This window comes from Daldinia decipiens (genome assembly GCF_022478715.1).
Source record: "Daldinia decipiens strain CBS 113046 unplaced genomic scaffold F4813scaffold_8, whole genome shotgun sequence".
Classification (NCBI taxonomy): domain Eukaryota; kingdom Fungi; phylum Ascomycota; class Sordariomycetes; order Xylariales; family Hypoxylaceae; genus Daldinia; species Daldinia decipiens.
The window spans coordinates 963,078-977,173 of NW_026054551.1; the positions used below are offsets into that span (position 1 = coordinate 963,078).

Here is a 14,096-nt window from a genome sequence, read left to right on the forward strand (position 1 = left end):
GCATATTTAGCAATGAGGGGCCGAAGGATCGTCACTCCCCGCTCGCAGGGCTGTGTTAGCTCTTATGTTTTGCTGCTGTTTGCCTGCTGCGCCTCGATTATCATGAAACCTTCAACTCTTCCAAGTATCATTACAACTTTCGCTATGTATTTGATTTCCCCTCCTCCATTTCCATTCTTTCAATCGAGTATACATGAGTGGCCTTGTGTAGATTTATAATTCTTCCATCTTTTTCCTACATGGTTTCAGCTCCAATCAGCTCTCGTTTTTTAATATAACTAGTTATACCTTATATATATATTTACTAGCCGAGGCCAGTACAATCTGGTTAACTAATTGATGTTATATCCCGTTCAAACAAATCATTTGAAAGCATCCCACATCGATAGCTTTCGATATGGCTGAAGTCGAAGAGCCTAAGTTCAATTCTCTTGCTGATCGGATCGCAGCTCTGAACGGCCAGAAGAACTTCACTGCTCCTCCCTCTACTAAACGACCTCCTCCCCCACCACCTCCCGGTACCAGAAAGTCCACATCTCAAGCTCCAATTCCAAATGGGAATGGAATCGCCCGTCCGCAAATTCCGCAAAACCCTAGCCTACCTCCACGACCGCAAAAGCAAACCCCACCCAGTCTACCCCAACGAACTAATGCATCGGAGTCGATAGCAGAAACTCCTTCAAGCCTCTCAGGGCGCGATGCGCCGCCACCGCTCCCGAATCGTCGAAGCTCTACTCAACCATCGCCAGCTTTACCTACCCGTAGACCCTCGGCGCAACCATTGCATAACAGGAGAGGCTCCAACTCCTCCGAAGCATCCCATATCTCAACCATTTCGACTCTATCGTTGAACCCCGTTTCCTCTCGCACAAGTACAACGTCGACCGAAATACAACCTGCGCGACGAGTTCTCGCTCCATCATTAGATCAAGCCAAGTTGCCACCTCTCCCGCCATCGAGAAAAGAAAGAGAGGCGCAAGCAGCCAAAGAAGCCGCAGAGAGAGAAGGGACTGAAGTCGTTAAGGCGCCTCTTCTATCAACCCGTTCTGCCCCGGTGGTACCCCAAATTGGTTCGCGACCCAGCTTACCACCTAGGTTACCTTCTAGGCCTACTCATTCACAAGTCAATGAAAATCTTTCGGTAGCGCCACGTCGTCTTCCACCCCCACCTACAGGATTCGTACGTCCAGCAACGACCTTCGAATCCTCCCGAAAGCCTAGCTTGCCTGGCCAAAGACCAAGCAGCGAAGCTCCACCGCCAGTTCCAATTAGCTCGCGACCTACATTTGCTCAGATTGACGCAGTTGCCGTACGTACGAACACTGACTGTCTACTCTGCCGAGATTTCTCAGCTCCGGATAGTGTCGCAGCGCAGTACCCCAACCATTCGCTTCCTAGGCATGACCCGGTCGGCTATCTAGCAAACGTTTTATGCGGTCCGTTCCCATCAGCTACTGACAAAGCAAGAGCTATCTTCACGTGGTGCCATCATAATATCGCTTACAACGTAGAGGAATTCTTTGGAAAATGCATCAAGGGTAGAAGCGCAGACGAAACCATCTTTTACGGTAAGGCCGTTTGTCAGGGTTATGCAGAAGTATATCAAGCCATTGCCCAACGCGCGGGGTTGCAATGTATCGTAGTAGGTGGCCACGGAAAGGGCTACGGCTATAAACCACTTGCGAAAGGCGAGCGCCCTCCTCCTAAGGATGCTACAGGCCGTATGTATCTTTCTAGTGTTAACTCTTCCCTCGAAATGCCCATAACCCTTCTTAATCCTGCTTGAGGCTATTACCTTTAAGCCTGCGTTTCTAGGACTTCTTACGAGTAACGATTACTAACAATTAGTTTTGTAGATGCCTGGAATGCTGTCTGCATAGATAACGGAGAGTGGAAGCTGCTCGATGCATGCTGGGGTGCGGGCTCAGTAGGCAACGAGCAGTACAATAAGCATTTTACGCCTCATATGTTTACTCTGAGTAACGATCTCTTTGGACTCTCGCACTACCCTTCAGATAACCGGTATTTCTTCCGGAATGACGGTCGTATCCCTTCTTGGGAGGAGTATTACATTGGGCCGCTAAATGGCGAACCTGCTGAAGTTTTTGGCAATGTAACCGAAGAGGGAATCTCCAAGTTTAACTTCAGCCCTATGGAGAAGCATATCCCCGTATATAGCGGTGGGGTGGTGCGGTTCCAATTTTCTAAAATCTGCGAGCATTGGGACCCCGAGCGACACGGTAAGGGTAAAAGTTATCTACTTCTCATGAAAATCCATGGGTTAGATGGCAGGAAGGAAGATCTGGTACCGGTAGAGACAGACGGGTTCTGGTGGTGGGTAGATATCCCAGCAAGAGACTTGGGTGCTCCCGGCCAGACCATCTTCTTATATGCGCTGACAACACTCAATCAAAAGGATGCGAGAGGTGTTACGAAGGAAGAGTATTACAGAACGAAAAATAGCGGTTGCTATAGTATGAACTGGGGTATTTATATGAAATGGGAACTGGTATAGACATAGATATTTGACCGGATTTAGGATGAAACGATTACTCTAATGAGCGGTATACCCAGCAATAACACAAAGATTTTCCGATATAATATAGTAGTAATCATTTGTGTATTTTAAATAACTAGAGCGAAATGACACGTGCAAGTATTACTACAGCGATGCGGTTTTTCGGGCTACTATAGGACGAGAAAATCGCCCACTATTCTTCCAGAAATAATAGAATACTCCTAGGCAGCTTTCTGTATAATGCCGTAGTATTTAATATAAACACGGGGTAGGTACTAGTACCTTAGGTATCTATGGAGGTAATTACCCAAACAATAACATCGTCCGCCGCTACCCTAAAGTATAAATGCGGGCACTTAGAGGCCTTCCCGGTCCAGTTCGGGAATATCCAGTGGGTCCACACGGAGTAGAGGCGGCGTCTGCCGCACGTCGGGTTTCCGATATGGAGGGGCAGTATCGAAATCGAGGTCAATATTGGAGAGTGCCGTTAAATATGTTGGACAATAGGAACAATAGATCAAATTCAAAGTGACTAACCTAGGTAGTTAATAGATATCAAATAGAATTGCTAGTTTATTTACAAATTATGAACAGGCCGACCTCGGCTTGCGAAGATCTTTCTTAGTCAGCAGAAGCTCGGAGATCCGGTCGTTATTCAGTTGGTTTTTGTCTTGGCGTATTAAAAACTCGAGCTTTGTAGCTCCCTTCCGTCCACCAATACTGGTTTTCTCCCCCGAAGGATTGTACACCTTCTTATGGCCCAGTACACCCAATTAAGTCCGCCATAGAACCAAATTTGCTATGGGAATAACACGTCTGGGTTACCGGAGCATACTGCTCCTTTTGGGGCTTGCTTTCGCATCCGGTGTCGCAGCCAGCCTCGGCTCCGAGAAGGTGTCGCGTGCCTCGTTGAGCTTGGACGAATTGGAAGAAAAGCTTCAGGTTCGCTTTGCTCGATATATTGTATTTAGATGCCGTACTAATGTAGCGCTTCAGACTTGCTCGATTATACAAGAGCTCAATGCTGAGAAGCTTGCTGACGCTTCCGAAACTTCAACCTTGACCTCCCAAATATTCGCCGTCTTATTCCCAGGTAGCCCCGCCGTAAACGCCCTTTTGGCAACCCTTTACATCTCAGGCCCGCCCAATTTTCTATTAGCACTATGTCCGCCGAATATCGATCCTTCGTCGCTGTCTGTCATGGTGGCATTTGCTGTTGGAGGATTGCTCGGGGATACGCTCTTCCATTTACTACCTGAGATCTTTCTCGGGGAAGACAGCCCTGAGCATGTTCGGTTCGTCTTTGTTGAGCCCAATCGCAACCTCCTCTTAGGTGTTGCTATCATGGTTGGTTTCATGACGTTTGTAGCCATGGACAAGGGATTGCGAATAGCTACGGGCGGGGAAGGACATGAGCACAACCATGGAAATCACTCCCATGATACGCCGGCGGAGACCAAAGCTATTTCGAGCTCTATAGATGCCCCGAATGCAGAACTTACCAAGCGGAAGAAGAACAACAAGGGGGATTTAAAGGTCAACGAACAGGAAAGCGAAAAGGAGATTAACCCTAGCGCTAAACTAGGTGGCTATCTCAACTTGATGTGAGTTTGGTTTCAGTAAATCCAGGATCCTCCAGATTGCTTATTCTTGCGTATAGCGCCGACTTCACACATAATATTACTGACGGTCTAGCAATGTCGGCATCGTTCTATGCCTCGCCTACAATTGGCGCTACGACGACGGTAGCAGTGTTTTTCCACGAGATTCCTCATGAAGGTTGGCAGTTTTCTTTCCCAAAGTCTCCTATCTACGATGAAGATGAATACTGACCCACTTCATCCAGTCGGTGACTTCGCTCTGCTCGTACAATCTGGATTCTCAAAGCGTGCTGCGATGGGTGCTCAATTCGTCACGGCCCTGGGAGCTCTTCTGGGAACGCTAATTGGCATCGCCGTGCAAGAATTTGGTGGTAGCGGCGCAGATGGCAATGCGATCGGTATGACTGAAGGCATCTGGAGCACCAGCCTTACGTATGGTGACCTGCTGCTACCGTTCACCGCCGGAACGTTCCTATATGTGGGTACGGTCGCAGTAATTCCAGAGTTGCTGGAGACTGGTCCTAATAAATCCTTGGAGTTCCGGAAGATGCTTGTGCAGTTTGCCGCCATCGCCCTAGGCGCTGGGATCATGCTTTATATCTCATGGAGTTGATTTTGCATTTGACGGCATAGATCAGGTGAACTATAGAATGGGGTTGAATGTCGATTGTATAAGTTGACATATTTATAGACAGGACCTGCTTACAAATATGAGTCGTAAGTGAGGAACAGGAATATTACTATAATTCATGTTTGGCGGTAAATCCGAACCCGATTCGTCATGCCTAGGGGAATGTAGCACTCGCTTCTCGCTTCTCGCTTCCGCTGGCGACAGCTGTTATTAAAGCTACAGATCACCAGCCTTATAAATTGAAACGGATCCATCGTCAGACTTTTCCGTCGGCTACGGTACCCGCTAGAAGCTGGTGTGTTGTAAAGGATGTTTATTAGTAAAAGAATCCACAGAGATGCCAAGACGATCTGGCATTGCAACCCGTTCCTGCATATGAGTCCCGTTTTAACATGCGTGTAAACAGTTCTGGGCCTTAAGATTTTCATGTTTTTTATCAGATCGTCCCACGTGGCTATATGAACATCCGAAAGATCGAGATGGCAGTGTGTTTCATTGACATGGATGTGCCTGAGGAGAAGAAATAACATCCACATGACATTCATGATCAACCCACATTATATATCTATGAATAATGGATTTCGTAATATGTATAGAAAATGGACAGACTAGCAGACCAGACTCCCTTATTACAAGGGGAGGAAAATAACAATAAAAATAAAAATAAAAATAAATCCACATCCCCATTGCCTGAGTGATCTCCACGTTTGCGTGTCTTCTTAACCTAGATGGTTGGCTAATTATTTGGTTGGCGAGTTAGCTTCGTCTTCAAACCGGGGGGTTTTTACAAGGGCTCGTTGATTTATGGCGGAGGGCCGAACTCGGAGAAGACATTATTTAAGGGGTTTTATTTTTATGTACATCCAAATGTAAAACAGGCACAGCATTTCCAAGTCATTTCCAAGGCTAATACAATACCTTAACCTACAATACCTACGGAGGTAAGTAGTGTCTTATGACTCCTCGGCCAGTGCACTTAACCACTTATACGAAATATTGCTTGGTTCTTTTCAGGCCTTGGCGGTTAGGCAATTATGGATTCTTGCTGTTTTAATAATAGTTAGCCAACGAACCCTACAAACAACAATACGGCACTTCAATCACGCCTTTAGTTACTAAGAACAGCATCATCTATCTAAATATCGCATCATGTATTTTATTTATACTATCATCCAGGGAGAAGTGATCCATTAGGGTTACAGATTATGAAGCGGTACAATTACAAATTAATAATGTGCACTTCGTTCTAAACACAACATCGTTAAACACATGGTATAATTGTCGAGTGGATGATGCTCCGTCGATGACTCTTCGATCGAGATAAGTGGATAGGGATAGCTTTTCCCGATCAAGTAATTAACGTGTTCCAGCACTGGATGCGATAGGTCAAGGGCATCGATTTGTTTTTCTTTGGCGAGCTAGGTATCTAATGTAAAGCATGTCAGATTTCTAAGCTTTCGAAGGGCGCAAGCACACAATAATATGTCTAACCTAAGTGGGTATAGTATCATATCTGGGTCTCAGCCCTCGGAAGCTGAAGCGGTCAAAATTCATAGAGCAGTCGTCAAGATCCAAGGGGCTAGGAGCTAGATATCCTAACTAACGGACGTCGTCCCGGGGGACCATCAACGACTATGACTTCTCCGCGCAAGCGTCGTTCTTAATTCCCGGGTGTCATGAATACACAAAAGCCGAGAGCGGTGTTTCCACGAGCCGCATGACACCAAAGGCGGTAGACCATTGATTGGTAGGTTAGGCCACTCGTAGGCATGGATCATCCGTAAGCCACTTATATGACAAGCTGCTATGCTCATGCGCATTGTTAAAATATGATAGCGTGCTCGAAGGGCGCATCCTAGACGCAAACTTCTCGAAGACTCAAGACTCAAGACTCAAACGCCATCTTCCTTGCTCCACCCAGCCGATAATTATAACTTTTTACGTACGATTATTGGATACCTCTTCCTTTGGAGGTAAAGCCTCGAGGTGGTCACCTTTAGAGGTCAAGTGTCGGTCAAGCGCAGGTCAAGCATACGACCAAGAGAATTTTCAGAAGGATGAATACACCCAAGGGCCAACATCCAACACCCAATGCCCAATACCGTCCCGACCCCCTTCGGACCCCCCCCTCAGGCTCCCCTCAGACCTCAGACCCCAGACCCCAAATTAAATAAAAGAATGCAAGCCAAGTTGACAAGTTGATTGATTACGCTTCTGCAATGGCGCGATAACCCCTGCCTTGGGCAGATCCGTTCCCATGTCAGGCCACCAGTGTCTCCATCCAGCCAGCGGAAGACATGAAGGGCGGAACGATCTAATACTCTTTACGTCAGAACGGAGGAGCTTTACGACAACCATCTTTTACCACTAACACATACAGGTGTCTACCTACATAAAATTTCTATCGTTCTTTAATCTTAAGATGACTCAAGCACTACCGTCGAGCTTACAGCTAGACAAGCCCGTGTATTCTTTGTTTCCTTAATAGTTAGTTATACAACTATATAAACCATTTGGTTCCCATCATAGTCTCTACAGCTTTGGGCCTTATCGATATTAATATCACAACGTCGTACCGGCATCAGCAATACTACATACCTACATACGACCTTTCTCATCCTGCAGTTGACGGCAACGACTCATACGCAATTTTATTATTATCACTTTGCTTCCTAGTATAACGCTACAGTTACACAGGACAAGACTCAAACTATATCTATATATACCCCCTTTAGCTTCATTATCGCAAGCATTAGTTAGAGCTAGAATCAACATATCTTATATTACTGAAATATAGAATCTATACCTAAAGCTCTAGGTTAAGTCGTTTAAGAAAAAGCAGCGGCTTTCAAAATGACGTCCACCTCGTCTTTAGAACGCAGCAGGGCTCTAGGCGAATATGCTCGCAAGCTGTCTATCACCCCTAAATCTAGCATCAACATTCATATCAACAACCATTATCACTCTCGAGTCTACACCACCGGATCGGAAGTATCAGGACATGTTATCATTACACCCCAAAACGATACGCGATTCGACACGCTTCAGGTTGTGTTACTCGGAACGAGCAAAACTCGGATAGACGCATTAAATATTCCCCAGACGACCGCTCACACTTTCTTAAAGCTCATAATGCCTATCCCGGAATCGTCCTATCCAATCCCGCGCGTGTTCGAGGCAGGTCTGACTTATACGGTACCATTCACCTTCGTCATTCCGAGCACCCTCACTCTTAATGCGTGCACTCATCAGGTCGCCAACAATTCTGTTCAGGACCACCACATGCGATTGCCTCCTACTCTTGGTTCCTGGGAAAAGGATGACTTTGCGCCGCACATGAGCCGCGTTCAGTACGTGATCAAGGCACGAGTATACAGGGACGAGCCGGCCGATGGGCTGACTACGAAAGTTATGGAAGCCGGACAAGAGATCATGGTCTTGCCCGTGACGCCGGAAGATGCGCCATTGAGTATTTCCAAACACGACGATTTGTACGTTATGTCCAAGAGTAAGTCGCTACGGAAGACTATCATATCGCCGAAGACGGGAAAGGTGACTATCACGGCTGCACAGCCCAGTGCAGCTATGCTAAGTCCCGACGGGCAAACGAGCAGCTCGACCACAGTACCACTCTACCTCGAATTCGAGCCAGCTTCTATCGACGCACGCCCACCAAAAATAACAGGGATAACATCCAAGGTTACGGCCGTTACGTATTTCAGCGCCGGCGGCGTCAGCCAGTACCCCAACCTTAAGGACTGGCACAGCGCATTCGGCTCCGAGGGCCGCGGCTCATATTCAGGCACGACATCCGTCTCCACGGGGCCTTTAGGAGAGGTCAAATGGAGGCAACACCTAACAGCACAGGCTCGACGAGACTCGGGATACGGCAGCGACAGCCTCTCGTCTGACACGGACCTACTCCCCCGGCCTGCGCCCCAGAAGACCAAGGGCAATCTATCATCCCCAATATTCCACGCAGCGCAGCTACAAGTGCCGATCCAGCTACCGGTCCAGAAGAAAACATTCGTGCCGACTTTCCACTCGTGCATCACGTCGCGCGTCTACGTCCTGTGGTTGACAGTCACGGCCGTTTCCGGCGGCTACAGCACACACCTAACCCTCGGCGTGCCTTTGCAAATCGGCGTCCGCGACGCGGTCTCGCACGCAGACAACACTGCGCTGCCGCCGAGCTTCGAGGAGGTAGAGGAGGCAGATGCGGACGAGTATCTGCGCCCGCGCGTCATGAGCCTTCCTACGGTTGGTTTCCAGCAGAACGGGGCGCTGCCGGGCTACGCGGACCTGGATCACCAGAGACGAAGGACGATGGTTGCGCAGTAAGCCATGATTCGATGACACCTATACGCTTTTTCTTCTTCTTCTTCTTCTTTTACATCTACATTCCCCCTGCCTCGAAAGGCATTATGCGGGACTTGATACCACCTTCATTCGGGAGCGATATATCTAGGGCGGGTATTTGGCAAGCGTGGCGTTTGGCTCTTGGTACAAGGACTTATGAAATTGGTATTTGACTAGATAGACAAAGGACTCGGGGTGGCGGTGGTCGTTGAAACGGCAGGATAACTTGTAATTTACCAAGGGGGGTTCATATTCAACATCCCTTTACTTTTCAACCACGTATTAAGTAATGCTAGTTATCCCATTTTATTTAAGCCTATGAAATCATCTACTCTCTCGTGACGAAGGGCTTGAAAGTTGTAGCTCTTATTTAGCACCAAGTGTAAGGAATTTTATTCTACGTATTGCTTGTAGGGCGAAGAGTATGGACTACCAAGGTTCCAGCCAGCCGGGTTAGCAGGTTCATATCCCCTATCCGCTACAAGGCTAGATTATTAGTCTAGACCCGGTATGAAGATCTCCCGAGCAGGGCCAGGTAGCTATCTTCACCATGGCCCCTCTACGGGCCCTACATCGTCAAGTCGCTCACATATGAATATATGGCGACCGAAGTCCGTAGACTTTCGACTATAAGTCAAATTTAGAGATCCGACCCCTATCTTCCTCGGAACTAATGGCTCTTGTCTGTGCCCACTTACACTTACGCCAGCCAAATAGGCACGGTAGATTGGTTTTGCGGCCCTGCTTCGTAATTGCTATAATACACATGATACTAAGCTCATCTTAGATATAGTAGGCGAAAAACTACCTCGTGCTAATTAGATCAAATAGTCTCTATTGGCAACTCGGTTACCTTCCCTAGAAGGGCTACGGAAATGCCCAAGGCCAAGCCTCTGCGCTTATATATGCCGTATAGAGTTAGGAAGTCTTAGTAGGTAATCACCGCCTGGTCGTTAATTTATCTTGTACACTGCTCCAGAGGTAAGATAGCGACGGGCTGGTAATTACGCGAAGAAATATATGGCTAGGAGCTAGAGAAGCACCCATGAAACTCCAAGCACGCTTACCTTAGGTAGTATTATTTTAATTTTATACTCCATATTGAATATGTGCCCTGGAGCGGAATAACTGTAGTTCAGATTATGTGTAACTAATCTGAGAAATTGGGTAGTATCACTTTTAACATTGTATTAGGATAACTTCATACAAAGTGCTTATCGCTTTCAGTGAGTACTGTAAAGACCAACGATGCTCTCAACTACGAAAAGAGAATACCTAACATTCTAAGGGGGTAGTTAATAAGAATAGGCACTGATAGTATGCAATGGTAAATTTTAAATATATCATTACCGTATACCTTCATAACGGCTGATACATTATATGCCTTAATATGCCACTGACACCTTTAGCGACGTAGGTTAACCAACTCGCGTCATCACCAGCTATTCTCTCCACGGTCATATATTCCACAGACTAGCGAATACCAACTTCGTTAAATTAAAGGGGCAAGTGACATGATGCAGATTCCCGGAAGCCGAGTATGTTTTCGTCGTACGGAGTAACCGTCATATAACAAGATCCGAGAGCAACTCACGCTGTAAGACGTCTAATAGATAATGACCTCCCAACCCGGTCCTTCTAGTCGAGGTTTGACTAATGAATGGCGCACATATTCCCTGATTCTATGGTGCTACCCCCTAGATCACCAGAAACAAGTCGCAGGCGAGACGAACAACCATGCTTTAAAATTTCGCTGTAGCCTTTCGAAATTTTCTGTCATTCGTCTCATCCTAGTTTCCTCAACTTCCCCTGAAGTATCAAATGCGATCACAACGCCAGTTTCCAGCAGCTTGACTGCTTTCAATACATAAGACAAGTACACTATACAATACATCCCTTATGTAAATGGTTTATTCATGGCAGATCAGTACCTTACTATATATACTCGTGGTTTAGAGGATATGTCCAACCTCAGCCTTAAAATGCTATCATCGAACTCAATACTAAGGACACACCCCGAACGCGCGAAGGTATAAGCAACGCCCAGTCCTTAAACACCGCCGAGAATGCGCATCCTAATTTTTGATACAGGGCTAAGGGCATAGTATATCGTCTGTCGTATCTTCTTGATTTACGTGGTATATTCCTTCTGGAGTAGCTTGGCGATAGTGTTAAGTCTAGTATCGAATATTAGCATTGCTCCTCTCTTGACGATGCGAAGTAGAGTGAAGAAATAAGTCAACTTACTGAATATTACTGGTTCCCTCGTAGATAGCGCCGATCTTGCTATCCCTCCAGTATTTCTCCGCAAGACCCTCCCGAACGAAGCCCATACCTCCCATCCATTCAATGGCTAAGCCGCTAACACGTCCCGCGACTTGCGAGGCGTACAATTTCGCCATGGCTGCATCGCGCACGAAGTCCTCACCAGCTTCCTTCTTCCGGGCAGCATTGTATACGAGAGCGCGCGCGGCCGCGATCTCGGTGTACGATTGGGCGATCTGGTGCTGCATGCCCTGGAATTCGCCAACTAGCTTGCCAAACTGCTTGCGATCGTTCCACACGTACTTGACTGCGTTCTCCCACGCACCTAGAGCTAGTCCGGTCATCTGCGCCGCGATACCGATGCGCCCCTCGTTCAATAGCCCGATAGCGTACTTGTAGCCCTCTCCCTTTTCGCCTAGCAAGTTTTCTTTGGGGATCTCAACGTCGTCGAAGTTGATGGCACATGTGCTGCTTGCTTTGATGCCTAGCTTCTTCTCCTTCTTGGCAATCGAGAAGCCCTTGGTATCTTTCTCGACAATAAAGGCTGTGATACCCCGATGCGCCTTGCTGGGATCCAGATTTGCGAATACGATGAAGAAATTAGCCTCCATAGAATTCGTGATCCACATTTTGCTCCCAGAGATCCGGTACCCATCAGCGGTCTCCGTCGCCCTAGTAGCGAGCGCGAAGGCGTCAGATCCTGAGACGGGTTCGCTCAGACAGAAGCTACCAACGGTGTTGGTGGCTAGCGCTGGGAGGAAGCGCTTCTTAATATTGTTACTACCCCACTTCAGGATAGCCGTGTTGACCAGCGTATTGTGGACGTCGACCATAACGCTGACGCTCGGGTCGACACGTGCCAACTCCTCGATACCTACGATCGCGGCAGTGAAGTTCATACCGGCACCTCCGAACTCCTCGGGGATCTCAATCCCCATCAGCCCTTGCTCAAAGAGTTGCTCAACCAATTCTGGATCCATGTTCTCGGCCTCGTCCATGTCGCGGACTTTCGGTAAGATTACCTCGTTAGCAAACTTAGACACTGCCTCTTGCATCGCTGTCTCGGTCTCGGACAGGTGAGTTATAGGAGTAGGGGGGATATCTGTGATGTCTGTCATCCGGCGGGCTGTGGCAGATAGGGGTCTTATTGTTCTATAGTCCCAAAATATTAATATGAGCCATTGCGACGAGAAACTTGACTGAAGAGTCTTACTGTCGCGTATTGAACTTCTGCACCGGCCTGCTACAACATCGTGGCAACAACGAGGCCCTAGGAGCTACACCGGGACCCTGCCGCAAGGCCGGCCGAAGTAATCTTGCGATCGACGACATGGTGCGAAGTAGCGACTTGTAATTTGTAGCACAGCGAGTAGGTGTAACAGCTCACGAGCACAAATTACCAAGGATGTTTGAAGGGGTTCGGGTTATTGTTTGTAAAGAGGTAAAATACTCATACACGATTAGGAAAATAGATGATAAAGTAGAAGAATATGAAGAATCCCGCCTTCTGCTCACATTTCCACCTTCCCCGGATTCGACTTACCCTGACCACCGAGCGGGTGGGCTCTGCCGAGGATAGCCATGGCTGGAAAAGTAGTTGGGGAAGCGGCGCTGACGTCGATTGTGTACCAATGTATATGTAGAAAGAGGCGAATTAGCGAATCAGACATGAGCAATGCCACCGTCCGGCTGGGTGTTACCGTCCGCGGTTCCATAGCTGTTAGACATGTGAATCCAGAGCTAGTAAGGTACGTACTTTATCAAAGCCAACTCAGTTAGAACCACACCCTTATCGGAGCCCGGAACTGGGAACTTGCCAGACCGATGTCACCTGACATCGAATTTTCCACCGTTCGTCAATTGAGCTTCTCTTGGCGGCAGCGTATCGTGTGAATTTATATACCCGATCGGCCTGTTGGAGTCAGATACGGCGGCCGACTGACTACCTACATGCCATTATGGCTGCACCAATATTAAGATGCCTCTGGCCGTCCCTAGCAAGGCGGCCGACCACAATACCAATGACCCTTCCTAAAATACCCATGCGATCATTCTCTTCGACGCCGTCCCCAAATGCGACCTTAAACCAAGTCCTACGAGTGCGTTTTCCTCGATCCCGCCTCTTTATAGAAAAGGAGAGCCACTGCTGTTATATATCTGTCTATACGGATAGCCCTTTGTAATAGCGACTAACTCGGAATATCACATCACGTAGGGATGTCGTAAGCCCCAACGCGCGCGCCACGCCGTTTCCCCAGCTCTATCCGATACGCAATGTCCGCAGCAGAAAGGCGTGTGTCTCAAGGTCGGCATTACGCGGCCCAAGAAGCCCAATTCGGGCGAGCGAAAAACAGCTCGTGTACGCCTGTCCAGCGGCCGTATGATCACGGCTTATATCCCCGGCGAGGGCCATAACATCCAGCAGCACTCTGTCGTTCTTGTCCGAGGTGGCCGAAGTCAAGATTGTCCTGGTGTGCGGTATCACTTAGTCCGAGGAGCTTTGGATTTGGTAAGCTGGCAAATGGCGTTGAGAGCCTAATTTGAAGGAGAGTTATTGGTTTGTGACTACTTTTACTAATGAATATTTTTCACCAGGCCGGTGTCTCTAATCGCAAGTCGAGCCGAAGTAAATATGGAACTAAGAAGCCGAAGAAGGCATCTGTTGGCTCATAGAAAAATATAGAAGCATTTCATATGCCTTATTCGTACGATTGGGTTTATG

General features: G+C 47.7%; 5 protein-coding genes across 5 annotated transcripts; 4 read left to right on the forward strand and 1 right to left on the reverse strand.

Moving 5' to 3' along the window:
- The first annotated feature begins 57 nt into the window (after positions 1-57).
- On the forward strand, positions 58-2,893 carry F4813DRAFT_352595 (uncharacterized protein). Its single transcript, XM_049242540.1, has 2 exons — positions 58-1,721; positions 1,857-2,893. Exons 1-2 carry the CDS (start codon positions 398-400, stop codon positions 2,513-2,515), a joined length of 1,983 nt encoding a protein of 660 aa, XP_049101935.1. The 5' UTR covers positions 58-397; the 3' UTR covers positions 2,516-2,893.
- Positions 2,894-3,089: 196 nt separating this feature from the next.
- Positions 3,090-4,799, forward strand: F4813DRAFT_330628 (Zip-domain-containing protein). Its single transcript, XM_049241127.1, has 4 exons — positions 3,090-3,460; positions 3,515-4,122; positions 4,179-4,297; positions 4,365-4,799. Exons 1-4 carry the CDS (start codon positions 3,320-3,322, stop codon positions 4,730-4,732), a joined length of 1,236 nt encoding a protein of 411 aa, XP_049101936.1. The 5' UTR covers positions 3,090-3,319; the 3' UTR covers positions 4,733-4,799.
- Positions 4,800-7,603: 2,804 nt separating this feature from the next.
- On the forward strand, positions 7,604-9,091 carry F4813DRAFT_379699 (uncharacterized protein; the record flags this gene model as incomplete). Its single annotated transcript, XM_049245485.1, has 1 exon — positions 7,604-9,091. One exon carries the CDS (start codon positions 7,604-7,606, stop codon positions 9,089-9,091), a length of 1,488 nt encoding a protein of 495 aa, XP_049101937.1.
- A 2,172-nt stretch (positions 9,092-11,263) lies between these two features.
- Positions 11,264-13,023, reverse strand: F4813DRAFT_352604 (short-chain specific acyl-CoA dehydrogenase). The gene is made up of 2 exons (XM_049242541.1): positions 12,588-13,023; positions 11,264-12,526 (listed from the first exon to the last, which is right to left on the reverse strand). The coding sequence occupies exons 1-2, from the start codon at positions 12,704-12,706 to the stop codon at positions 11,353-11,355; spliced, it is 1,293 nt and encodes a 430-aa protein (XP_049101938.1). The 5' UTR covers positions 12,707-13,023; the 3' UTR covers positions 11,264-11,352.
- Positions 13,024-13,332: 309 nt separating this feature from the next.
- Positions 13,333-14,047, forward strand: F4813DRAFT_387467 (ribosomal protein S12; the record flags this gene model as incomplete). Its single annotated transcript, XM_049246562.1, has 3 exons — positions 13,333-13,473; positions 13,590-13,883; positions 13,970-14,047. 3 exons carry the CDS (start codon positions 13,333-13,335, stop codon positions 14,045-14,047), a joined length of 513 nt encoding a protein of 170 aa, XP_049101939.1.
- Between the last annotated feature and the right edge of the window lie 49 nt (positions 14,048-14,096).

Coding starts and splice junctions, on each gene's coding strand:
- F4813DRAFT_330628 (XM_049241127.1), top strand. CDS start 3,320: ATGGGAATAACACGTCTGGGTTACCGGAGCATACTGCTCCTTTTGGGG. Junction 3,461..3,514: donor AATTGGAAGAAAAGCTTCAG/GTTCGCTTTGCT, acceptor GTAGCGCTTCAG/ACTTGCTCGATTATACAAGA. Junction 4,298..4,364: donor CCACGAGATTCCTCATGAAG/GTTGGCAGTTTT, acceptor CACTTCATCCAG/TCGGTGACTTCGCTCTGCTC.
- F4813DRAFT_352604 (XM_049242541.1), bottom strand. CDS start 12,706: ATGTCGTCGATCGCAAGATTACTTCGGCCGGCCTTGCGGCAGGGTCCC. Junction 12,527..12,587: donor CAGAAGTTCAATACGCGACA/GTAAGACTCTTC, acceptor TTGGGACTATAG/AACAATAAGACCCCTATCTG.
- F4813DRAFT_352595 (XM_049242540.1), top strand. CDS start 398: ATGGCTGAAGTCGAAGAGCCTAAGTTCAATTCTCTTGCTGATCGGATC. Junction 1,722..1,856: donor TCCTAAGGATGCTACAGGCC/GTATGTATCTTT, acceptor TTAGTTTTGTAG/ATGCCTGGAATGCTGTCTGC.